Source organism: Bipolaris zeicola, assembly GCF_000523435.1.
Source record: "Bipolaris zeicola 26-R-13 unplaced genomic scaffold scaffold_3, whole genome shotgun sequence".
In the NCBI taxonomy this organism is placed as follows: Eukaryota; Fungi; Ascomycota; class Dothideomycetes; order Pleosporales; family Pleosporaceae; genus Bipolaris; species Bipolaris zeicola.
In genome coordinates, this window is record NW_006912052.1 from 16823 (window position 1) to 41600 (window position 24778).

At 51.3% G+C, this 24778-nt stretch overlaps 12 protein-coding genes across 12 annotated transcripts; 6 read left to right on the forward strand and 6 right to left on the reverse strand.

Annotated features, from left to right (window-relative positions):
- Positions 1-221: 221 nt before the first annotated feature.
- COCCADRAFT_471 (uncharacterized protein) lies at positions 222-2165 on the forward strand (the record flags this gene model as incomplete). The annotated part of the gene is made up of 2 exons (XM_007708624.1): positions 222-438; positions 496-2165. The coding sequence occupies 2 exons, from the start codon at positions 222-224 to the stop codon at positions 2163-2165; spliced, it is 1887 nt and encodes a 628-aa protein (XP_007706814.1).
- Positions 2166-2473: 308 nt separating this feature from the next.
- Positions 2474-3118, forward strand: COCCADRAFT_82244 (uncharacterized protein; the record flags this gene model as incomplete). The annotated part of the gene is made up of 1 exon (XM_007708706.1): positions 2474-3118. One exon carries the CDS (start codon positions 2474-2476, stop codon positions 3116-3118), a length of 645 nt encoding a protein of 214 aa, XP_007706896.1.
- A 934-nt stretch (positions 3119-4052) lies between these two features.
- On the forward strand, positions 4053-4954 carry COCCADRAFT_472 (uncharacterized protein; the record flags this gene model as incomplete). Its single annotated transcript, XM_007708625.1, has 2 exons — positions 4053-4397; positions 4454-4954. 2 exons carry the CDS (start codon positions 4053-4055, stop codon positions 4952-4954), a joined length of 846 nt encoding a protein of 281 aa, XP_007706815.1.
- A 1138-nt stretch (positions 4955-6092) lies between these two features.
- Positions 6093-7371, forward strand: COCCADRAFT_32106 (uncharacterized protein; the record flags this gene model as incomplete). Its single annotated transcript, XM_007708675.1, has 2 exons — positions 6093-6543; positions 6647-7371. The coding sequence occupies 2 exons, from the start codon at positions 6093-6095 to the stop codon at positions 7369-7371; spliced, it is 1176 nt and encodes a 391-aa protein (XP_007706865.1).
- A 487-nt stretch (positions 7372-7858) lies between these two features.
- Positions 7859-9958, reverse strand: COCCADRAFT_474 (uncharacterized protein; the record flags this gene model as incomplete). Its single annotated transcript, XM_007708626.1, has 3 exons — positions 7859-8668; positions 8801-9492; positions 9721-9958. 3 exons carry the CDS (start codon positions 9956-9958, stop codon positions 7859-7861), a joined length of 1740 nt encoding a protein of 579 aa, XP_007706816.1.
- Positions 9959-11464: 1506 nt separating this feature from the next.
- Positions 11465-12321, reverse strand: COCCADRAFT_82173 (uncharacterized protein; the record flags this gene model as incomplete). The annotated part of the gene is made up of 2 exons (XM_007708707.1): positions 11465-12049; positions 12100-12321. The coding sequence occupies 2 exons, from the start codon at positions 12319-12321 to the stop codon at positions 11465-11467; spliced, it is 807 nt and encodes a 268-aa protein (XP_007706897.1).
- Positions 12322-12593: 272 nt separating this feature from the next.
- COCCADRAFT_82137 (uncharacterized protein) lies at positions 12594-12902 on the reverse strand (the record flags this gene model as incomplete). The annotated part of the gene is made up of 1 exon (XM_007708708.1): positions 12594-12902. A coding segment is annotated over one exon (309 nt), but the record flags the coding sequence as incomplete, so codon positions are not given.
- A 580-nt stretch (positions 12903-13482) lies between these two features.
- Positions 13483-13769, reverse strand: COCCADRAFT_32109 (uncharacterized protein; the record flags this gene model as incomplete). Its single annotated transcript, XM_007708676.1, has 2 exons — positions 13483-13621; positions 13753-13769. The coding sequence occupies 2 exons, from the start codon at positions 13767-13769 to the stop codon at positions 13483-13485; spliced, it is 156 nt and encodes a 51-aa protein (XP_007706866.1).
- A 567-nt stretch (positions 13770-14336) lies between these two features.
- On the reverse strand, positions 14337-15521 carry COCCADRAFT_32110 (uncharacterized protein; the record flags this gene model as incomplete). Its single annotated transcript, XM_007708677.1, has 8 exons — positions 14337-14379; positions 14426-14602; positions 14648-14705; positions 14759-14792; positions 14845-15073; positions 15121-15156; positions 15204-15287; positions 15334-15521. 8 exons carry the CDS (start codon positions 15519-15521, stop codon positions 14337-14339), a joined length of 849 nt encoding a protein of 282 aa, XP_007706867.1.
- A 1583-nt stretch (positions 15522-17104) lies between these two features.
- COCCADRAFT_477 (uncharacterized protein) lies at positions 17105-18435 on the forward strand (the record flags this gene model as incomplete). Its single annotated transcript, XM_007708627.1, has 3 exons — positions 17105-17122; positions 17175-17405; positions 17506-18435. 3 exons carry the CDS (start codon positions 17105-17107, stop codon positions 18433-18435), a joined length of 1179 nt encoding a protein of 392 aa, XP_007706817.1.
- A 317-nt stretch (positions 18436-18752) lies between these two features.
- COCCADRAFT_32112 (uncharacterized protein) lies at positions 18753-20829 on the reverse strand (the record flags this gene model as incomplete). Its single annotated transcript, XM_007708678.1, has 3 exons — positions 18753-19841; positions 19891-20270; positions 20334-20829. The coding sequence occupies 3 exons, from the start codon at positions 20827-20829 to the stop codon at positions 18753-18755; spliced, it is 1965 nt and encodes a 654-aa protein (XP_007706868.1).
- A 1749-nt stretch (positions 20830-22578) lies between these two features.
- On the forward strand, positions 22579-24774 carry COCCADRAFT_479 (uncharacterized protein; the record flags this gene model as incomplete). The annotated part of the gene is made up of 3 exons (XM_007708628.1): positions 22579-22663; positions 22756-22888; positions 22965-24774. 3 exons carry the CDS (start codon positions 22579-22581, stop codon positions 24772-24774), a joined length of 2028 nt encoding a protein of 675 aa, XP_007706818.1.
- Between the last annotated feature and the right edge of the window lie 4 nt (positions 24775-24778).

The window sequence follows — 24778 nt, forward strand, 5'->3', positions numbered from 1 at the left end:
CGAAACAGGGCTTGGCACGCGCAACTCAGATGGGCTGATGCGGAGTTTGCCGACCCCGACGGGTAATGTGACGTCGTGCACTGGTCGCGTTGGCGCGTCTTGCCTCTTCACGCGAGCAACTTCATTTGCTGAGGCATCGACGAGGGAGCAGGACGATGAAGAAGCTTGGATATATACATGCCTGTCGTCGTCCTCCGTAAATTGCTTCCACACATACCACCATGGTTCGCATCACCACATGGAATGTCAACGGCATTCGCAACCCGTTTGGGTACAAGCCATGGAGCACGAATCGCACATTCAATGCCATGTTCGATATATTGGAGACCGATATTGTAGTTATGCAAGAGCTGAAGATCCAGCGCAAGGACCTGACGGATGATATGGTCCTTGTACAAGGCTGGGATTGCTACTTCAGTCTGCCCAAGCACAAGAAAGGTACGCCACCTTGACATATATACGCTAGCCTTGTCACCCCATGCTAATATACTCCAGGATACTCTGGTGTGGGAATCTTCACACGACAATCCGTATGCGCTCCTATCCGCGCCGAAGAAGGCGTCTTAGGCGCTCTTTGCCCTCCCAACTCGACAACGCCCTACCGCGAACTCCCGGAATCTGACAGTATCGGCGGCTATCTGACTCCCGAACAAATTGCATCCCTCCCTCCTGATCTTGACGCAGAGAGTTTAGACTTGGAAGGGCGCTGTCTTGTCCTGGAGTTTCCCGCTTTTGTCCTTTTTGGTGTCTATAGCCCAGCAAACAGCAATGGCTTACGAGACGGATTCCGCGTTGGCTTTCTAATAGCGCTCGAGACACGGATAAGAAATCTGACGAAAATGGGAAAGAATGTCATCCTTACGGGAGACTTGAATGTTTCCCGGGACTTGATCGATACGGCGAGAGCGGAAGAACATATACGGACGGAGGGTATGACACATGACGAGTATCTAAGCACGCCGAATCGTCGCATCTTTAATCAGCTCTTGCTCAATGGAAATGTTCCAGGTGAGCGGGACGAGGGACGGGAAGAGCCGGTACTGTATGATTTGTGTCGCGAGTTCCATCCTGATCGTGAAGGCATGTATACACATTGGGAGCAGAAGATCAATGCTAGGCCAAGTAATTTTGGATCACGGATCGATTTCATTCTTTGCAGCATCGCCATCAAGAATTGGTTCCAGGACGCAAATATCCAAGAAGGATTGATGGGTTCAGATCATTGTCCGGTATACGCGGTGTTAAAAGATAAGGTGCCAATACAACGGACATCAGGAACAGAAAGCGTAGAAGAGGAGGTGAATTTGCTAGATTTGATGAACCCAGCGGGCATGTTCAAAGATGGTGTACGGCAACGTGATTACGATCCAGCCAAGGACGTCCCGGCTCTTAGCGGGAAACTTCTCTCGGAATTTACTAAGAGGAGGAATATTCGGGACATGTTCAGTAAAAAGCCAACACCTCCAAAACCTACGCCTGTGGTAGTTCAGCCGGATGTCACAGCAAAGGCTGAGGTTGCAAGTACTGCGAGCACAGCGGAAGAGCAGATGGATAGAGACCTGGCTTTGGCAATTGAGGCTTCGAAAGCAGATATGCTTGCAAATACGGAAAACAAACCCACATCTTCACAGAGTCCTCTCAGGTCCGCTGAAAAACGACGCGCATCAGCCTCTGCTTCCCCTGGAAAGCCAATCAAGCGGGGCAAAGCTGGCGCCCTCGCTGTGTCTACCAAAGGTAACAAGGGGCAACAATCACTCAGAGGTTTCTTCCAGGCACATAGCAAGTCTGCAGATCCTACTACGCCCAAAGACGCAGCGCCATCAGTCTCATCTCTCGAAACCACGAATACTTCAAGTCAGAATGCTACGGAAATGCCTCATCCACCTTCTCCGTCGCCGACAACTAACGAGGCGTTTGATTCTGATCCCCGCGCTTCTCAAGAAGCGTCAAGGGAAGGCTGGACGAAGCTTTTCTCTAAGAAAGCAGCGCCCCGATGTGAACATGGCGAACATTGCATCACTCTCACGACTAAAAAACCAGGAGTCAACTGTGGACGGCAATTTTGGATATGCCCTAGGCCAATTGGGCCTTCAGGACACAAGGAAGTAGGGACGCAATGGCGTTGTGGAACGTTTATCTGGTGTAGTGATTGGAAAGGCAGTTGAGGGAGTCAAGCAAGGTGTGCTGAAACTGCTGCGCCATTATTGGATGACTGTATTCCCCTCGATGGTGTTACACCCGAGCAATGCCCAAGATTGCAAGAATATGGCGAATTGTATGGAGGATAGGACGGGAATTGCACCAAAGTAGCAGATGCGTCACAAGGACAAGGCCAGAGCCATGGGCAAATGAACGCATGCAGAATCAAAGCACACGTAAGGTAGGAGTAAGACTAGGCCGCACACATGGTCTGCTCGCAGATTCGGTACGAAACGGCTGTTTCGCAATACAATGGGATTTGGATAAGAATGCGATGGTGCTGAAGGGGAGGGGCTGGGTGCATGCCGTTTATCGATTCTCTGAGTTCGGATGCCGAGGCGGGGGGCTGAGGGAACGGGGCGGGACGACGGAACGTGGCTATGCGGGGAGATGGGCAAGACCACCAGACGAACAGTCCCTTTGGTACGACGGTCGAATCTACTCTAAGGCATGTCGAGTCTGGCACACGACGATTCTGCAGCCGTGCTGCCATGTGTTGCTTGGCTATGCTTTGCATCTGCGTATACTTAGAATAGAGAGAGGCGTGAGCGCCGCCTGCGCGCTGGCAACTGTGTGCGCGGCAGCTGTCATCGCCCATTCGACATCAGACGATGGATTTGCCCAAAGGCTTTACGACCAGGCCAGACAAGCCGGCCAGTATCCACCACCTAATCCTGCAGAGGCACAGAAACGGGCCGGCAGCAGTTCGCGGGCGCTTGCCCGGCACTCGGTTGTTCCCGCGGCCATCTTGGTTGCAGTTGTTTATGAAACACCAACACTCGCCCATCCAGCAGCCGCGCCTATCGTCACTGTGAGCGCCTCGCGGATGGGCGCTCTCGGTGGGTCGCAAGGCATCTTGCTCGGCCCGTGTATGTTGGATTGCTATTCTCGCAGCCTGGTCTCTCTCGCACGCTCTTGACCTTGGGCGACTCTTCCGTGGGCATTCCTTTTCTGGATCAGGCTGCGGGCCTTGCACTTGGACGTGGTTTTCTGCGACATGCGACTTGCGACATGCACTCTTCTGCAGGTCCCCGAGCTCAGCCCTACAGAGTATTGATGACTACAGCGCCCTACATACACACGTCTGACCAAAAAGACGCACCCCTTGCTCGTTTGTCGCTTGCCAAGGTCTTTATTTGGGCCTTGAAGCCTGGTCGAATCAGCGCCAGATTAGCCGCCCCTAAATCGCTTCCCCCTTCCTCTACCGCTACCCCTCCATTCGGTACTCGAATTATTCTTAGACACAGCCGCATCTGGCTGCACAGTGGGTATTCTCAAACAGGCGCTTCCGTTGCAGGCACCCTCCCCTGCTCGAGGGGACGAACCGCTCACGTTTTTGTGCGCCGACCACTCACAGGCCCAGTTTTGGCCAGCCCTGGCCCTCTTTCATGGCGCTTGGAGTCGTGACCCAGTGAACAGCCTCCTCTTCGCCTAGTCACACATACCATTCTCGGTACATGGCAGATCGATCCGGCGATTACAGAAACATGTCCTGGTTTCAAAACAATTCTCCGGCCGGCCTGACGGCCTTTGTTGTGGATGGAGGCTCTGTATGTGGCTTATTGTATAAAGATGCTCGCCATGCCCCTTGATGCATCTTCAGACAGCCCAACTCCAACAGGTACGACTACAGGTTCTCTCATTATCACTCGTCAGGCCATCTCCCATCTTTCCTTCTTACTCTGTCACTCTCATTCTCCACCGACTTGGTCTACTCTAATCATAATCCGCTATCTGGCCGCTTCCATCACTCTCAATCGTTGTCTTCTACTTCCTGTCAGCGCGTCATTCCATATCTCTATTCCTGTCATCACGTTCTTCTCTTGCTTGTCTCCTCACACAATTGGTCGACAATGCCTAAGATTGACAAGGGTCCGTCGCATCGCCATTCCGTGTCGACTTCATCGGCTGCAGGCGGAACTCGAAGCTCCTCTTGGTCCACCAAGGATGACGAAACACTTATCCGCGCCAGAGCCCAAGGCCTCAACTGGAACCAGATCGGACCAAAGCATTTCCCTTCCAAGACTCCAAATGCCTGCCGTAAACGCCACGAGCGGTTGATGGAGAGGCAGAATGCGGAGCAATGGGACGGCGTCAAGCTCGAGATTCTAGCACAAGCCTACATGGACGTGCGGCAAGAAATGTGGAGTTTGCTCGCCGCCCGTGTTGGAGAAAAGTGGCAGTTGGTTGAGACAAAGGTGAGTTTGTTTGTAAAAGCTAGGGCCTTTGTAGTGCAATACTGATTTGACCTCAGTGCATGGAGAAGGGACTTAAGAATCTTACGCAGGCCGCTAGGTCGGCCCACAAGAAGCTCGAGAATGGTACCTACCACGACTATGAAGACAGTGGAATAGGCATTTCTGACCTCGAAGAAGAACAAGAGGATCAACATGGTGGCATGTCGCACATGTCCTCAATCTCCGAACCCCATTACTCTCCGTACTCTGGCTACCCACAACCACAGCATCAGCGGGTTCCCAGCATCCAATCTATGCTGCACCCGATGCAACAGCATTCGCATCATATGCAACAGCCTATGCAGCAGTCAATGCAACAATCTATGCAGCCGTCAATGCAACAACCTATGCAACAGTCGATCCAACAACCCATGCCGCAATCCATTCAGCAAATCCAGCAACCCATGCAGCAGCCACTCCAGCAGCCAATGCCACAGTCAATGTCACAGCCAATGCAACAACCAATGCACAGCCAGTCAATGGCATATTCGTCGCATCAGCTATCGCACCCGCAATAGACGGTTGACATCGGCGCTACCGGACCTTGCCCTTTTTTCCTACTTATTTTCCTTCAACATCTCATTTCTCACGATCGTTACGACTCTCATGGCTACCTTTTCACCCGGTAGCTTTCTCTTTTCTGTACCAATACCCTTCAGAAACGCACCGATACCCATCACTACCATCTCGTAGCTTCTCTTCAAGATATACACCTACATAGGTGATTTAGACTGGCTAGCATAGCAGTCGTTCTATACACTCGATCTGTTCGCAAGGAACAGCAGAGGACCGTAATAGGGTCGGACAACAGGACATTCTCTTGCATCAAGATCTATACTAGCATGGGGTTATTTCTTTCGTATTTTTTAACTTTTTTTTCGATATATGTTCGCAGATACTAGGATGACGTTTCTTTGGTATGCGGAGATGGACTCGTGTATTTTTTTTTTCATTATTTCTTATGCTTCTCTTCAATGTTATCTCTTTCTTTTCGTGTCATCTTGATGCTTCCTGGCGCATCTTCCAGTATATGACCGAGTTTCACTTTCCATCTGACTACTTATTGTACAAACTTGTATGTCAACTGTACTGACAGTATCACCAACCTGTAGCTGTACAAAAAGAACCACACTACTAGCTGCCTACCAGCTACGAACACACCGTTCCCAGACCCCGCTATCGTTGAGTCGACCCTGTATCATCTTCGTTACACAAGCGCACAGCCCCGAGCCGCATACACAGCCTCCGCCATAGTAATCCTTTGACCCCACAAACTTCCAAACATAAGCACACACAAGAAAAAGACAGCCTAGCGATTTCATGCATACCCTCTCGCAGAGCCTCACTAAAAATAAATATTTCAATTCTGTGCATGCGGCAACGACCCACCCTTTCCCGCCGTCTGCACTCTGCACGCGACAGCAACAAACTACGGCCACGCGATTGGCGCATGGCGCACACCCGCACCCGCAAAAGGCCGATTTGGCGCTAAACAAGCATCATGACATAACCACCTTGTTCTGAAGCATTGCCGTCCCCCCATCGACAATTCGCACAACGAAACTCAAGATGATTGACCGATAGTAGTCGCAGCCGAAAAAAAAAGACTCCGTCATTTTCCCTTCCCTTTCCTCTCATTGCTTCAATCAAAGCGCAATGCCCCGCGCCCCTCTCCTTCGGATTCCATATACAGATCCCTTACCCGCACCTCGCATCATTCCCGCAAGCGGCACTACAAGCAGTGGCGCCATTGCCGCTCTTGTAGACTTTTTATCGCCATGCCTGCCTTCCCGATCGCCTTCTTCGCGTCCTGCATTTACACCCCACAATACCCGACCAGCAAAAACACTTCTCCTCACCGGCGCAGGCATATCCGTAGCATCGGGCCTCGCAGACTACCGCGGCGCAAACGGGACGTATACGCTCAATAAAACGTACCGCCCGATTTACTACAATGAGTTTTGTGAGAGCCACGAGACGAGGAAGAGGTACTGGGCTAGGAGTTTCATAGGGTGGACGAATCTTGAGCGTGCGAGGGCGAATGCGGCGCATGTGGCGTGTGGGGAGTTGGGGAGTTTGGGGGTTGTTGGGGGGGTGATTACACAGAGTTCGTTCTTTCCCCTTCCCCCCCTCCCCTTCTATCTTCTTTCTCAGAAAAGAAAGGAAGGATTACGGTGGAAAGTTAGCTAATGTGTTGTAACTTGGGACAGACGTTGATTCCTTCCACCCAACCACACACCCCCACCTCCCCACCATTGAACTCCACGGCTACCTCCGCAACCTCGTCTGCCTCACCTGCCGAAACGAGTACTCTCGACGGACCTTCCAATCTCAACTTTCACATCTAAACCCCTCGTGGGCGGCGTTTCTAGCAGAAATGCTAGAGACGGGCGCGCTGAATACTGAGAATCCGCTTGAGCGCCGCAAAAGAGGGCTCAAGACGAATCCGGATGGTGACGTGGATATCCCTGATGCCCCATATACTACCTTTCGCTATCCCGCGTGTCCTACGTGCTTGGAGAAGCCGCCGAGGCGGGCGGATGGGAGCGAAGTTAGTGTGCAGGTTGATAAGGATGGGGCGTGGGATCCGCGCAGTGAGGGTGGGGTACTGAAGCCTGCAGTGATCATGTTTGGAGAGTCTATTCCTGCGGCTACCAAGGTGGCGGCTGAGCAGGCTGTTGAGGCGGCGGGGAGAGTGCTGGTGATTGGAAGTAGTCTAGCTACGTATTCTGCGTGGCGGCTTGTCAAGAAGGCCAAAGAGATGCATTTGCCGATTGGTGTGCTGAATATGGGTGGAGTACGAGGCGAAGAAACTTTTTTTGGCGATATAAAAGATGGGCATGCAACAAGGGATGCGGTACGTTTGAGTGAGAATGCGGAACAGATTCTTCCGAGTGTTGTGGGTATTTTACAGCGTATGCAAGAAAAGAATTAGATGAGGAGTTTTCCCCCAATCTGTTTAGTTTCTTTCTTTCTTTTTTTTCCACCTTTCGAAGGATTAAAGAGAATGAAAAGAAGATATGATTCCATACTATAGAAAGAAAGAAAAAAAAAGACAGGTACAGGGTCCATCAGTCTTTTGTGGTATCAAAAAAGCGGAAAGGTACAAAAAGAAAAAGAAAAAAAAGCAGAAAGAGGTTTATCTAATGCCCGCAAGAGACTTTATACATATGTGCATATAAAACGGTGTTTTTTTTCTCAAACACTGCCCCATCAGAAGAATCGAAAAAAACTCTTCATAATTTCAATGTGTGTCTGAGGTGAACATGATATGTTCGAGATTAGTATCAGAAAACCAGTCTAACAACAACTCTCCTCTCGCTGCTTCATCGCATCTCCTCAGTGTCATAAATAGCAACAGTAGCACCAGTACCATTGCTCAAGTCCTGCTTGTTGCCCATCTCGTTTGTCGCAACCGCATTCTACGCTTTCGACTTTGCATCCAGCAAGAGAGCGAGGTTGCGCGCGGGGGTACGTATGAGGTCGTCGCTGCAGGCCTTGCAGATGCGGAGTTGGCACCATGTGCAGCACCACTTGCGTTCCTTGCCGTTCTCGCGACAGACCATGCAGGCCATGGGCTGGAAGACATTGTTGGACCAGATGTTCTGGGCGTGGCCGGTGTAACAGTGTAGGTGCTTGTTTGTGACTTGTGGGACGAGCGAGGAGGGTACGGGGATGGATTGCTCGGTTAGGGGCACAAAGGGAGGAGGTGTTGCGGGTTCCATGGCTTCGGTGGGCTCCGTGACTTCTTTCGGTTCCGTGGCGATTTCGGGTTCGTTGTCTTTAGCGACGGGGGATGGAGGGATGGAAGGTCCGGGAGATGGGGATATATTTGGGATGCCGACGCTGATGGACGTGGGGCGCGAGGGCGCGCTCAAAGGACGAGAATCAGAGCGTGGTGGGAACTCGAGTGAGGTGATGCGAGCAGGTGGCTTGGCGTTGATTGGTGGTGTTGGCGCATATGGAGGCGCAGGGTTTGTGTATTCTGGCTTGATCTCTTGTTGCATTGATACTGGAGGTTGTTGCTGTGGCTCGGCGATGGGCTCAGCGACAACAGGAGACTGCTCGTAAATGGATGAAGTCCTCGGGTTGGTCGGGGGAGGCAAGGGCGAGACGGGTGAGATTCCAGCGTCTGGTTCCGCGAGAATGGGTTTTAGTGTTGGAGAAGGTGTCGGCTCTGGGGTAGTAGCGTGTATGTTGACTGTAGGGGGTGAGGGAGCCGGCCTTTGTGCCTGTGTAAACCGAATTAGTTACTAAAACTCATTCTCGTGGAATAGGGCTCCAGTACCCTGAGAGTTTCGTCGTGATGCAGAAGCATCTTATCTGACGAGTACTGGTGGTGGAAAAGGGAGGTAGATATATACCTTCAATACACTCAAGCCTGTACTGCTCTTCCCCTGCACGTTCACAGGCGATCCTAGAGAGTTGACACGTGGATTCGAGGGCAGACCAAAGACCTTCTTTGGTTGTGCCAAAGATGCCGTATCCTCCTTTTCCTCGTCGGGTGTTGGCGGGAGCTGAGCTTGCATATTGGGCAGATTCTTTTTCGGTTGAGAGTTCTCCATTTTGCTCACACTTACTTTGCTCTCGATATTTTCCCTCTTGGGTGCAGACGTGGGAGCTGTTGGCACGGCCTTTCTTCCTCGTGGACCATTTCCTAGTTCTGCCAGGCTCTTGAAAGCCTTGACAGCCTCTGGAACAGCTTTGCGCTTCACAACTGGCGGCGAGGCGTCACTCGACTTGTTTTGCGACAAGAGCGAATCATTCCGCTCCCTGGCTTGCTTTGAAACTCTACCTCCCATTTCCTCCCTTCGATCCGATTTAGGTGGAGGTGGCGGGGGAAGATCTTCTACTGCAGAGACTGGTGAAGGAATGGATTGAGACGGCAATGGAAAGGCCGATGGTGAAGGGACTGTTGCTGTTGACCCGTTGCTGATGGTCAGCTTCAGCGAAGCCGGTCTGGAACCGCGAGACAGGCTACGTGACACAATGCGCTTCCTTGGTCGTGGGGAGCCTCCGACTGAGCTAGATGGCGATAGGGGTGCGTCTTGGTCTTCTGCTGAACGTTAGTCTACCATAATGGAACATTAATCATTGTTGGAGCGGTTGGTGCAAGTGAGGTGCAGAAACGAAAGTAACAGAGACATGGTGAAGTATGTGACGACGTGAAACCAGGACGTGGTCAGTGTGGACCCAAGCTATGGTTCAGACCAGCGAGGCAGGCAGTCTCAAGATCCACCACCATGTTGGTTCATTCGTGTCAAATTTCAATAAAATCGCTCACCTCGAAGTTGGAATTTGGCATCCATTCGCTCTGAAGCAGGTACAGGTTTGCGCGCGATGCTGTCTGATCGTGGCGGAGGCGGAGGGAGCTCCTTGGTCACTGACGCAGGGGAGTAGACTGACGGGGACTTGCCGTCCGGCTCAAAGGAATTTCCATAGTCGCTGAGCAGTGCACTGACAATGTCTTGACGAGACGATGGAGTAATGGCTAGGGTGTGTTGGGTTGTGATGTCGGACATGATTGTTGTAATGAGTGTGTGTGTGTGTGTGTGTGCGACGTTTGCGATGAAGGTCGAATGAATGGAAGTGTCTGGATAGACGGGTTTGTATGTAGAAAGCGAACACAAGCTGGTAGAGAGCGTGGGGGGCAATGAATGAAGAGAACGACTATGCAACAATGAAGACGAGCAAACCGGTGCCAGCCCGATTAATTATGCCTTTTGGACTATGACTGGTAGTAAAATGAAGGAAGGTGAGAGGAGATGGGGACGCGCATAGTAAACTCTCGCGTCGAAGATGGGCGTCTCAGGCGTAGAAAAGGACAGGGGCCCCGTCTGCGTGCTGAGTGGTCAGACGTCGGAATACATGAAGCGTTTGACATGACGACCAGGCAAAGAGTGGCCTGTCACAGCTGAGGATGTGGAACTGCGCGGATCATCCATGTCCGCATAGAAGCGTTTGAGATGACAGGATGGTCGCGGGCCCCACCGGGACGCGGGGCGGTATCGATACTGGGAAGAAGGACGATCAGCGGCGGCACATTGAGCATTGCAACCGCGAGCAAACGGCAATTTGCGTGCCTCGTTGTTGGGCGCACTTGATGCGCCTCATTCATAACGGTCGACATGGATGCAGCAGGCGCGTTGTCGTTGAACCGTCAGCAGCACGGAGGGCGACACATGGCTGCCGGGGACGATGCGGCGCATTGGCAACGTCTAACAGCCTAAGGGGCTTTCCTCCTGCCAGATCCTGACACCCCGGGTCTGGCTGTGCACGTGATGTGTACACGACGCGTTTCAGTCCTCCCAAAGAGCAGCCTCGGGGTCGATTGAGAAACTGTGCCTGACACTGGCTTTGCCCCATCACTGCGCAGGCATGCCTGACGTACTACCTGTGGCTCCCGGGCCCACACTGTCGCCGTTGTTCGCCCGAAAACCCGTCCAAGTAGAAGCGCGTGCTTTGACCACGAGCAAGTAAGACGACGGTGATGATGATGATGATGACGATGATGTGTCTTACAAATTATGGGCCGGGCGAGCCTTGCATGTGCTCGACCACAGCGGATAGATTGAGTGGCTGCGCATAGGCCCTGCTAGCTTAATACGACAGCCCTTCATACTCTGGACGACCAAGTCTAGTCCAATAGATGGAGAAACGGACGGCATGGACATGAGTTCACGAAACATTGTAGGGCTGATTTCAAGTATAGTATCAATGGGTTTCCATTCCTCCGTCGTGTCACCATAAAGCCGCTGTTCCGATTAGGAAGAGCCGTTATGCTAGGTCGTCCATATATGAACATGCCTAAGTATAGATCTCCCACCCCTTTTCTACTGCATACAAAGCCCAATGCTCTGCTTCCAAACGCTACACAGGATCCGCATCCAATTCGGTAGACGTGTAAAATACAAACGCTCCCATGCGCCATCGCTAATGACTGGTCGCTCTCAAAAAAAAGCCGACCGGTTTGTAAAAACAAAAAAACAGTACATGTACAAGAAAAAGATGTATAGGGTATCGGTCCATCACTGGAAAAAGTAAAGTAAAAACATTAGGACGAGTGTGATCGTAGGCGTAAGTGATACGCTTGTTGTAGGTGCGGCGCTTTTGATGGGAGCAGCCGTGACATCGAGGAAATTAGTGCCACACCCTATTGAGATTTGGTGTGCGGCCGAAGCATACGTTTTTGCAAGGGGCTGCGAGGCGTTGTTGCTGTAAGATGCGAACACACCCATTGCTGACTTGAGGCATGAATTGCACGTTGGCCGTGATCCAGCTGGAAGTTCCTGTCCAACTGGCAGGTAGTATGGGTACGCGTCGCCAGGAGACGTTGTGTTGGTGACGGCACTTGCAAAGCAGTAGTTTCCGTCTTTGCCGTGCAGGCAACTTGCCTGGTATGACGGCAAGTAAGCAACCAGGCCATTGTAAGCCTGTATCACCATGGGATTGTCGCTATCGTAGTCTGCTTTGCATGCGTCGGCCAGAAGGATTTCCGTGGCATATTTGTCCATGATGGGCTTGCATTGAGACGCGTTGGCCCCGCAAGTCGCGTCGAGGGTCTGAGTAATGCGAAGGGTGGATTTGGAGGCATCGAAGAAACTGCTGGATGTCTGCAGGCGGTCAGATTCTCGCTCAAATACAGAAGCACAGACTCAATTACCTGTAGTAGCAACGAGAACGGATGGCAGTTTTTGAAATCCTCGTTTTGGCGCATGTTGTTTAGAAACTTTGCACAGGCATTGGTAAAGTTGTTGGATAGGGCAGAATCAAAGGCCGCGGGAACGGAGAAATCGCCACTGGAGGCATTGGGATCGGTGCCGAGGGCTCGTTTGGATGGCGGAGATGAGCGGATGGCATCGTGGTGGCCCTGTAGAGGAGGCATCAATCGCGGCGCCTTTGAGTGGTGGGTAAGATGAGGGTGCAGCGCCGATCCAAGGTCGTCTTCCACGAACAGCACTGATCGATCACCATGGGCTCTGGTTGCGAGTGCGGGAGCAGCCAGGGAACTACAGGATAGAAATGCAACGAGCAGCAGGAGCAGCGCGCGGGCAGAGCCGAGCCTTGGTGCCAGGCGCTGATATATGGGCACACAGCGCCAGCGGTTCTCGGGTTTCTTGTGGAGGGTTTGCAGGGGGGAATGGTGCGACGGGATCGCTAGTGATTCGGGAGTACGAGCAGATTGGGAATCCATTTTAATAGATGGGCGGGCGATCCGATATTTAATATCCAGGGAATTGCAGCAACTTCATGCAGCCCATGGCCGTCTCTTGTTTGGATAATGCCGGCCAGACGACTCGCACACGCACGCGGCTGACGGCCTGCGCAAGTATGTCTGTCTTTTGGTTTCGATGTTTCGCTCCGGGTACCTGCAGCAGCAGCCCAAGTGTCGGACGCTTTTTTAGCGGGTCGCCAGGGGTTGTCAACGGCGATGGAGGAAAAAAGCAAAGATTGACAAGCAGTTGGTGCGACTGGGTCGTAGGTGTCGATCGTTGTCCAAACAGCCGTTAATAAAACAGTCTTGCAGCATCCAGAAGACAGTCAGGCACGGGAGCAGCCAGCCCTTATGATGATTGCCATGGCAAGTGGGAATTATTGCACGCCACGCCCCCATGGCGGACCTGCTAACTTGCGCCACGCATCTGTCCCGCTGCCCTGCGGGACCTTTGGATTTGACTGCTGGCAGCCGGCTATGATAGGCCGGGAATCCATCGGTCAGTGCATTGCAATATCCAGTAACCAGCCCGGACGGTGTTCTGGCCAGAAAAACGGGACGCCCTCATTCTTGCGTGGCCGAGACCCAATACGGCCCGCCAAGCCCCTTCACCCTTGCATGGCAATAGAACTTAGTATTTGGTCCACCACTTGCGCATAACTTGACTCCCCAACCACTGATGGACGACGGCTGTTGCAGTCAGACTCTTAGCCTCTCGCCCCCGACCCATAGTACAATATCGCAGAAGCTGCTGGAAAGAGACTTGCACCAACTCTGCCCTCGATCCTACTTCCATGCCATCCTTAACACGTCGATTTATTACCATCGCTATTATTGACAGCATGCTTTAGCGCTAGCCTCGCCATCGGCCGTCCAAGCAGAGATCTCGCCATTGTCCTGTCCTGTCATCCAACACTCTATGTACACCATATCGCCAAGCCAATAAGCCACTCCGCACACACACCCCTTTCTGCTCCATGCCGTGATGTCCGCTCGACCTATCTCTACCACTACCTCCCAAGCCCACACCGTATACTCGCTTCAGCTGTCCACCACCACTCTGCAAAATCAAGCTGAGCTACCAGACTAGGCCACCATTACTCTCTCCAACTCGTCATGTAGACAGCCACAGGAGGCCTGGTGGTCAGCACGCTTACCCGTAATTCCATCTCGTCCTGGCCTGGCTGCTAAGGCTGCAGCATGCACCTAGTCTGTCATCCTCCGTTTCTATCAGCATGCACCCGCTGCAGACTTTTCCACCCACCGTCAGTTCCCTGATCCGGCAAGGTTTTCTGCATCAAACCTGCCATCGCTTCCTTCTCTCTCGAATCCGTGAAGGGCTTTCAGGCCGCCATCCTTGTTGAACTCATAGTGCTCACTCTTCGGCTCTCCACAACAACAGCAAAATTGACACAGTCATTCCCGGCCGACCCGAACCACGTTGAAAAGTAATTAACATTCGACAAGGCATCTAAACCGAAGCGTGGCGAGCTTACAACGTCTTCGCCCACCTCGCTACCTACCCGCACTGTCATCGTAAATCGACCGATCATCTGGAATCTGACTATGCCCCTCACTTGCAACATTCCAGCCTTAATTCCTCATCCGTGTAATGATCTGTGCACCGTCTTGGTTCTCTCGTACTGGAACGCGTATGCTCATTAAAGCCTATTCGCACCCCTCTTTCAAGGAATCGCATCAGACAATCCAGAATTCTCCCCATGATACCTGAATCACATGTCAGCCAGGCAATGGATTTCAACACAGCACTTACATCTTGAATGCTGGCTCCCACACAGTGACGGCTTTTCTAGACACGTGTCCATTGGCAAGCGTGGGTGGTTCGAGGAAAAAGTGCTTGTCTGCTGAACACTCCAATACCCTGCCATACAAGGTGTCGTCCTCGAGGAACTTCTCAAACCCGTTCACAACAATGGATACAGGTGTTAAACTGCGACCCGTCAATCAATCATTCTGATACAGTACATATACCCACCATTCTGCCGATACGGCATCAACCAACCCCTGCGGTAAAATGGCCGTTTGCACAACGCCTGACACTTTCAGCTCTTTTGCTCGGACCAGAGGATGTTTGGGCTATACTCACCAGGGCATACTGCATTGATCTGGATGTTCTCTTTCTACCATTTGTCAGTACAAACTCCATGACCCTGGTCTGCTCGCGAAACCCACGGCTTTCAGTATGCGTGCCGTTGCCCGTACAAAGTTGACAACAGCGGCTTTGGCTCCATCATACTCTGGAAAAGATTCATGGGGAACAATCCCAGCAACACTGGCCGTAGCGATGATTTTACCGCCGGCTACTTTGTTCTTGCGGAAGAAGTGGATTGCTAACTGTGTACCGTACACGACGCCTTTGTAGTCTACATCGGTGCATACCAGATCTGGTTTCGGTGGGATTCTCTCACAGTTAGTGGAAAAAGAGTGGGTATCACAATGAGGTCTTACTTGTCAGATCCGCGGTGCTCGAAAATGAAGATTGAGCTACACTATTTCAGCATTGATTGAAGCACGTCTCCAGCAGAACATGCCTCTTGTCAACGATGCCGGCATTGGCGCACAACGCATCTATTCTCCCATAGCGATCCCACACCTGTTGGAACATCTCGGCCTGACTTCTTCAGTCAGCACTCGTGTCGGTCAACCTGCAAATGTGCACACCTATCATAGTCTGCCACATTGCACTTGTGGAAACTGGCAGCACCACCCAGTTCTTCAGCAAGTTCCCTGTTCTCTTGAATATCCGCAATGGCTACCTTCCATCCCTTCTCTATAAGTCCCCGGGATATCCCCATCCCCATGCCACTGTTACCCCCTGTAACAATAGCGACCCGGTGTTCAACACCCATGTCTTATCAACGTGCACGGCTTGGTAGAATAGTTCGACAAGGGAATCCTCGCTACAAGAAGGTTGCAATTTGAGGTCAACAACTCCATTACGAACGCACAAGTCGCCGCCTCTTTAACGCTACCGGGGTTGGGGGGTCCGGTGAGGGGTTGTTAGCAATACGCGCTATTTCCCGGTTCATTGGTGCCACTACACCCGGATCCCGCAGGGTCAGCTCTGCTGGCTTTGCGCCGCTCGCCTCTCATTAGTCAACCTACGTATACACGATATGTTAGTATGATGCCCCTATTCCGTCCTTTGGGCTGCTATTCCTAGAGAAAACCCCTTGCTTTGTTGAGTCTGGTCTTGACTATCAATTACATGACTATCACAGAGCTCTAGGAAGAGCATTTCAAGACGCAATCACCACCTTCAATCTTTCTCAGAGTCAAATCTTTTTTTCTACTTACGATATAGCATTCTTGTATCGTTTTGATGATACACACGGTATAACCCCAGCACTTGTAATCACTGTCAATAAGGTGTGGATAATGTTTTCCGTCAATCATCCGTTAGCAGTTGTCAAATTCCTTTTGCCATGTACTGTAGGCATCCCCGATATTGCCCGGTTACAAGAAAAAGCAAAATCTAAACTTCATCCGCACGTTGTTCAACCTGGTAGGTGGGATGTTTGCAATAAATATGAAGCAGATCCTTCAAGCAGCGCAATGATCCCGAATTCCAAACTTCCGGTACATGTCACCCCGATGCCGGATCTCAACATGTCATAGATTAGTAGCCCGATTATGAGATCATATACAGTTTGCAGTTGATGAGTATCTAAAATGCCTCTCTCCACATAGTGTGGGAGCCAAGTATTGCGGGGCTGCGGAATCATTTCCTCGGCTGTTGCTGGGAGATTACACCGTACGTGCACTGTCTGCGGTATTACAGGATCTGCGAACCACGCGAATGAATATCAGCAAAATAATCAGCAACCGTGATAGTGAGTGAATTTGCAAACAAAATGTTTACTACAAAAAGGTAAGATCAATGTGGGTCAACAAGCAAAGCACAGTTCCAAATAGTGTTATAGTAACCCTGTCTTAAAAGCCCAACATCACAGCACTAAAGATTACTTTGCAGAACCACCCTTCATTGTAACCATGGCATCAAGCGTTGTAACGCAAATTGCAATAAGTCGTTTCCACAAAAAGAAAGGGAGTTCAGATCTTGGGGTGATGCGTGTAATCAAGCGCTACTCCCAATTCGGAAATACACGTAGATGCGCGCCATTTCAACATGGACTCGTTCGATGCGGATCGACCGGCCCTAGACGTCTAGAAGGGGAAGTACGGAGCCATTTTTGCGCCGAACCTTATACCAATCCAGCCTTTGTGTTGCAGCGGAGAAAAGTTGAAGCACGAACGTGTTCGACGGACTTTCTAATTGCTGACGGTGCATGCGATGACGTTACGCAACACATGTTACCCTCTTGGGCCTACAGAAAAGTTATTACCTAGGCGTGTCAGCACAAAATAATCTTAATCAAGTTCGGCTCTTTTGCACCGCAATCAACACGGCTTGTAGTATACGACTTTAGCTATGGCGACCAAATCACTTGTACGGCTTCCTGTTGCCGATAGATGGACACAGCTACTAACCGATCACGCAGTACCTCGTCGCGCTCGCAGTGATAGGGCCTTATCTCTACGACCGCGGCGTCACCTTCTCGGGCATGTTCGCCAACCGACCGGGGAAATTCGAGAACCTTAATCTGTTCAAAGAGCACCAAGTAAAGTTTGCCCAGCGGATGCGAAATTGCGAAGATGTCTTGATTGAGGAGGGTATGGGTGTTGCTTTCGTGAGCTGCAACCCAGGAAGGGACCAATGGAATACCGTCATGGTAAGGATAACCCCAGCGGGCAATCTCTCAAGGGAGGGAGGCTGGCCAGAACATTCGAATGACCGATTTCGAATAAGTAGTTGATTTGAAAGTTACGCAGGGCACATTTGCGCCGCCTCGCACAAAGATCAGCGACCAAGACGACGCACACATCTGGCTCTACGACTACTCCACGCCCAACCTTCCCGATTCCGCAGCTCTCAAACCCCTCACCCTCGTCTCCTACCCCTACCCCTCAGACTTCCACCCCTTAGGCATCGAATTCGACGCCCAAACCTCCACCCTCTACGTAATCAACCACTCCCGGCACTCAGGCAACACCCTCGACCTCTTCCAAATCTCCCCGAAAAATGCCTCTGCAACGTACATCAAGACGCTCACGCACCCCCTGCTCCACACCCCAAACTCGATCCACAGCCTCGGAGACGGCAAGCTGCTCATGACAAACGACCACTACATCGGCGCACTAACATCCCCCCTCCTCTCCAAAATCGAGACTTTTTCTGCCGCTCCCGGCGGCAGTATCGTCTACGTTGATACCCACGACCCCCCGCAAAGCAAAAAGCTAGCGCACGTAGCATTTGCAAATGGTATCACTATGCTCAACTCAACCACCGTGGCGGTGGCGTCGACTTCCAAACCTGCAATCTACCTCTACACATTCGATGAAGAAAACGTAGAGTTGAAGCTGCTAAAGCAGATCCGGCTCCCCTTCATGGTCGACAACATTGCTGTCGATTCTGCAGGCAAGTTGCTGATGGCGGGGCACCCGTTTGCGCTGGGCCTCATGGTTGTGAGTAAGGCGAGGGCCAAGTGCGATGAGCAGGGTGCAGAGGGGCAGAGGAAGGCGTGCGAGTGTACGACGTCGAGTTGGACGGCCGAGTGGAGTGAGGAGGAGGGTGTCAAGACATTGTATAAGAATGATGGAGGGGAGTTTTGTAGTAGTTCGACTTTTGCGAGGGATGCGAGGAGGAATGTTAGTATTGTCACCGGGTTGTATGAGAGGGGCTTGTTGGTGGCGAGGGGCTGAGGAGGTTGGTGATGCGCTGGTCGTTGAGGAAAGTGGGTCGAGGTAGGTGGTTGGTATGCAAGGTTTTGGTGAATACTTTGAGCTATATCTGATTGTAGCTCATCTCAGCTTGCTGAGAGTTTGATGATAAGGATGCTTGGTGGTCATGCAGTCACGAATAGCCTAAACTTGGGAAGGGAGTTTATGCTTTAAAAATTAAACATAAAAGGAGACTCATGGATGTAGCGATTAAATCAAGGCTGGGACTTGAAATGAACTCCAACAACCAAAAAGTCATTGCATTATTCATGCCAAACGTCACTACGTACCATCAAACCCTACAGTCTCCCATTCTGAGTCTGCACGCCCTGCTCCCCATCCTCGACCTTCCACCTCTCACTTCCCACAGCAGTAGTAGCATAAAACACATCATTCGGATCCCACTTTTGCTTAATCTCGCTGAGTCTAGGGTAGTACCCACCATAGAACGATTCCTGCCAGTCCTCCTCATCAACATGCGCCTCATTCAAGTACGTACCGCCGCCCTCAGAAACAGGTGAGATATCGCGCCAAGGCTGCAGGATATTCTCCTGGAGATCTTTGCTAGCGATGGCGAGAGCTTCTGGCGTAGAGTGATCCAGAGACTTGTTGGTCGAAGTAACCATGAACATGCCGCATTCGCGCCACGCCGGGTGCACTGCGTTGTTGGTATTTGCGTACTTTTTTGGTGCCTTGTGGTATCCGAGGAGATGCTTGCCGGCAGATACGTGCTCCTTGATGAGTGCAAACGTCTGGTTGAATTTCTCTTGGAAGTTGCGCTTGGGGATGATTCGGCTGCCTGCCATGGAGTCGTCTCGTCCGATGGGGAAGGGGTTTACTCCCCATGCGGCTTGGTAGGCTGAGTAGAATGAGCTGTGTGATTTGGCGACGTGGGGCTGGGTGAGGGTGATGTTCTTGGCGTCTAGGTAGTCGAAGAAAGGCTTGACGACTTTGTTGTATGATTCCAAAGTGTGGTTCGGGGCGAAGATGTATCGTGCGCTGAGGAATGGAGCTGGAGTGTTGCCCATGATGAAGAAGGAATAGAGGCCTGCCTCGGCCCAGTTCAGGAAAAACTCGTAATATTTCTTGATGCCATCCCAGAATGCTTCAAGACTGTTGTTTGAAGCGTCAAGGTAGAAGCTCGAACCGACCACGTTCAATTTAGGGTGTGCCCGAATAATGACTGACGTTACAATGGCGAATGTACCGCCGCCACCACCTCTTAGTGCCCAGAAAAGATCCGGGTTTAATTCTTCTGATACGGTAATAAAACGTCCATCGGCAGTGACGACTTGGAAAGCCACGACGTGATCAGCTGCCATGCCGTAGATGCCGGCTAACGGGTTTTGTCCTCCTCCTGTGATCATACCGCCAGCATAACCGACACTCTGAAAACAGTTAGTATGCAATTCTAGAATCGTCATTGCAACCACATACCCAAGATACAGCCCCTAGTACCGTCACGCCATGTTTTTCTGCAGCCTCATACACATGTCTGACGAGGACACCAGCAGAGAGCTTAAATGCGGGTCCTGAATAGCCAGGTCCCTCGTAGTCTTGAATGAAGTCAATCTTATTCATATTGTGCATCCATAAGCTGAGAGCACCAGCATCAGTCGACTTTCCCAAAAAGCAATGCCCAGTATTCTTGATAATGAGACGAAGGTTGGCGACTCGAGCAAAGTTGACAGCAAGTTGGATTTGTGCCACGTTTGTTACCTTCACTGAGTATTCTGGAAAGCCGCCTAAAGTGCAGGATTTATCATTGGTATCATTCTTTGGTATGCAAGTTCTGCCTTGGTAGATAGGCCACATGTCTATGGATTGCGGATCAAGTCAGCGGGAAATTGAAAATTCAGTCTGAGTGATTTTGGCCTTACTGGATGTTGGGTCATCTGTATGAAAGTATGCGTTGGTCCAGTTTGTTGAAACATCTGCACACCGTGCGGGGTCTTTCTTCCCCCATATAGAATCGTAGCATGATGCTGCAACTGGCTTGGTCGGAATCAATGCTCCGCCGAGAAGAGCATTGAAGACATCCCAGATGGGTTTCTTAGGCCATGTTGCGTCTCCGGGAAAAGTCCTGCAAGCTGCAGAAGCAGCCCGTCGCACGTGTGTAGGGTTGGCAATACTGCTGTTGTCGAATGCAAAGTACTCAGCGTATTTGGCAGTAGCTTTGTCGGAGGCAAGCCGATCGATCACTGCATCGGTAAGCTGAAAAGTTTCAGCCTCCTGCAGCGCCGCGCCTGCAGGTGCAGTGGCATGAACGGAGGTGGCTGCTGGTTCGAGATCAAGGGATGGGGAAGGTTGAGACAGAATAACCACTGGTGAGAAAGCCAAGAGGATGCAAGTGGCTACCCAGTGTGGTGGTGCCATGGCGAAATGATCGAGATCTGAATACGATATGATGGTGGTTGAGATGGTTAAGAGAACAAATAGTACTTGACTTTTTTTATCTGTTTCTTTCAACCGGCCAGATACCATGCGCTCAAAGGATTTCCATTGCAGGTAAACCCGTGAAACATGCACGCATACTCTAGAATTCGGCAAGTCCTTCAGTTGACTAGAACATTGCCGAACGAAGGCAAAACGGCGGAGCAAGAGATGCAGCCTTGCACAGGGACCACGGGAAGAAAGCGGTAGTAAGTCGGAAGATAGCATAGCTTAATTAGACAGCATACACACGTCGATCCCAACCTTCAGTTCTTCCAAGATGGAATTGGTTCGCCACAACTGGCGGTGGTTGCTATCCAATCAAGACAGTCGTCGCTGTAGGAAGAGCAGACCTGAGGAGCAGTGTGCATGCATTGATGCAAGCGCTGACGGATTCTCTGATTGTCCAATGCGACCTTCCAATAAGAGACTACCCGCTTAAGAATATTGGCAGCTTGGCACACCACATGTTGAAGGGCACATGGCGTGAGAAACTGCAGTACTGTGGCGCGGTTCTGAACATAGATTTCCTGGTCGTTGTCCACATCAACGTGGAGACAGCTGGAGTAACTTTAGAACTGTTCAGAGAACTTCATCAAGGCCCTTTATTTTTTTTATTGTAGTGATTCCAGTGGCGACAACTGCAGATAGCCATTCTCAACTGTATGTGTAGATATCGTACCGTTCAAAGGAAGGTGTGTGGGGCTAGCGAAGCAGGGCAACAATTGATTTCAGCCTGTAGTAGAGGTCAGAGCATTAGAACTGCATTATAAGAGCAGCTTAGCGTTTTACAAAATAATTACGTTGTACAGAGATCAGCATTCATTACCATCGTAGCCACTTATCCTTCACTTCTGAGGCCCAGCTCAGACCGTAGTCGTGCAAGAGTCCACGTTCCAATATAGTGTCTATCGTCACGTTAGATACAGAAGATCTCATCGTCGTCCAGTTGATGGCCAAAGACCAATTCTTAGTCGCCCGGATGGACGCATGTACATTTCTTTACCGGCTTTCTCTTCAACTCGTCGTACGTAGATTGTACCATCTCAAGTTCACAAAACGACATCGAGAAAACTACAACAGTAGAATTGGAATGTGAGTTACTAGATATGAAGCCGGGACCGGAACCGAAGAGGCCCGAACCAACATTGTTCTAAATATAATGACTGGCTGTGTGGATTCAGGAGAAACACGGCAAATGCCATCGGCTTGTAAATTAAGGCCAAGAGTTGTACTTAGTAATGCCTACTATATTGCTAAGGAAGCCGCGTGAAACGCCAGATACACGAGTAGTACGTAGATTTACAGCACGATCTTGCATATATGCAGCATTTTTGTCGTCCTTCCAACTCGTATCGACAATGAATACCGGTAGTAATAATGGGACGACAAAGTTTTCTGAAAAAATAAAAAACAGATATCAGCCTCCCCGGATTGTTGCTGACTTTCGTTACGACAACCCCCCAGTTTCGCCCAGACAGGCAAAGCGTAACGATGGCTGGTGGTGTGGGGCCAGCTTCCGCCCCGGTGACATCCACACCTCCCGCTACCAAATTCCAGCCAAGTCACGAGGCGCAAACATGACGCCGTAAAGCACCCTTTTTTTGTGTGATTTGCATGCCGCATCGAGACATAAGTCCGCAAACGGTTTCCGAAGATATTTTACGAGCGAGGGGACCCGATGGCATGGAAATGTCTCCACTGAAGCGTCCAAGCGACGATGCGGACCATGAGGATGGGCGTCGGCCAGCTCCACGCACGCCGAGGATTAGAGCTTGTGAGTCGAAAGGAGCCCCCCGACGACCCACACATACATACACGTCAAGTCGGCTGCCCCTAACTTTATTCTTTACTTACAATGAATAACAGGTGCAGAGTGCAAGAGACACAAGATCAAATGCGAGCCAGTAGACAATGAGACAAAATGCGCAAAGTGTCTGAGAAGCGGCACCGAATGCGTGCCGTACAACATGAACCAGCGCATTCTTGACGAAGATGTTGCGTAAATACACCCAGAAGATAGCCTCTGCATAAAGAGCATTTGAAGAGAATGGGAAGACTAATCAGTTGTTTCGCAGTTGGAAAGCAAAAGCGTCCGCTGAAATGGCACGCATGCGCACAGCGGTGCAGCGTCTGCTCGCGCACAATAAACTCCCAGGCCTGGATAGCCCGCCAGAAGAATCGCCTCAGCCGCCATCAGGACAGACTGTGACTGTGACGCCGACTAATGTCATATCGGAGAGTGGCCACACTACGCTGTTGGTTCCTCCTCTGATGGATATGACGCGCGACAACTCTGTTGAACGCGATTCCGGCGAAGAGTCTGGCTTGGTGACGGCGCCCATGAGAAGTTTGTACGACCTAACGCGAATCCGGAACCTTCGGAGCAGCGCACGGTGGAAGCCCAACTCAAACTCTGTAGACGAGGACTTTATAGCTCAAGGCGTCGTATCCCTGCGGGAAGCTGAAGAGCTGTTCCAGCGATACATGCAAGATATGCGGTTGTATCTATGGGCTGGCGTGCTGTTTCCATACAACTCACTAAGTGCAGTGCGGCGCCACTCGACGCTGCTAACAGCAGCTGTCCTGACGATATCAGCACTGCACACGCCGGGACAGGATGAGGCGCTGCAAAAGTGCTACGGCATCTTTGTATCGCTAGTCTACAGTGCTACGCTCGCGCGGCCCCAGAATCTCGACGACATACGTGCCTTGGCGCTTGCTGCATTCTACGTCCCCAACCTAAGCTGGAAACTCGCCGGAATTGCAATTAGGAATGCGGTAGAAATGAATTTGCATATGTCTTACCAGAAGTTGATGCGGGGCCACGAGGATCAGCGGGATAACGTCAGGCTGTGGCTTACACTGTACGTGTGTGACCACCAATTCAGTATCGCGTATGGACGCCCGTCAATGGTGCACGACGACGTTGCAGTCAAGAATATTGAACGGTTCCTCGACAGTCCCAAGACCACGCCTGGCGATATTCGACTCGGAGCTCAAGTTACGCTCTTCAAGATCCTGACCGAAGCCTACGTTGTCTATGGCAGCGACCCAGAGCAACCACTTACCGAGCCCGACTTCCAGCAACTCCGCCTCTTCAACTTTGCCATTGAGCAGTGGCGCCTAGCATGGCAAGCAAAATCCGCAGATAGCCCCGCAATAGGCTCATACCCCTCAAAAGGAGTAGTCCTATACTACCACTTCGCCCGCTTCCAACTAAACTCCCTCGCCCTCCGAGCCCTCCCCCCTCCGAACGCCACAACATCCGAGTCCCTCTCCTACGACCGCCGCGAAGCCGCCAATATCGCCATCACCGCCGCCACAAGCACCCTAACCCTCATCTTCGAAGAACCAGACCTCCGCCGCGCCATGACCGCCGTCCCCATCTTCACCCACACCATGCTCGCCTTCAGCGCCACCTTCCTCCTCAAAATCGCAAAAACCTGGGGCGGCGTCGCCCAAGCCCAGTCCCCCGAATGGGCCACCGAACCCCTGGGTCTCGGTCTAAATTTCAACATCAATCAAGTCCTCTCGCTGTCCCGTCGCTCCGCCTCCTTTTTAGCAAAAGTAGCAGATACTCTGAATAAGAAACACATCACTCGGCATATCGTGCAGGGTATCAACGATCTACTGAAAAGAATTGATGTAGCGGCGGGCACGCCGTCGGCGAATACATCGCATAATTTCACGGCGCCGTCGCCGGCTACGTCGCAGATTTTCGATCCCGTCAAGGCGGCTACGCAGAGCCATGAGGTCAGTGCTGATCCGGTGAATGAGTACAACATGTATGACTTGATTGGGTCGTATGGGTTTGGGTTTGATGAGACGTTTTTGGGGCAAGGAGCACCGACGAATATGGGGTTTTGGCAAACGGAGCATTTTTGAAACC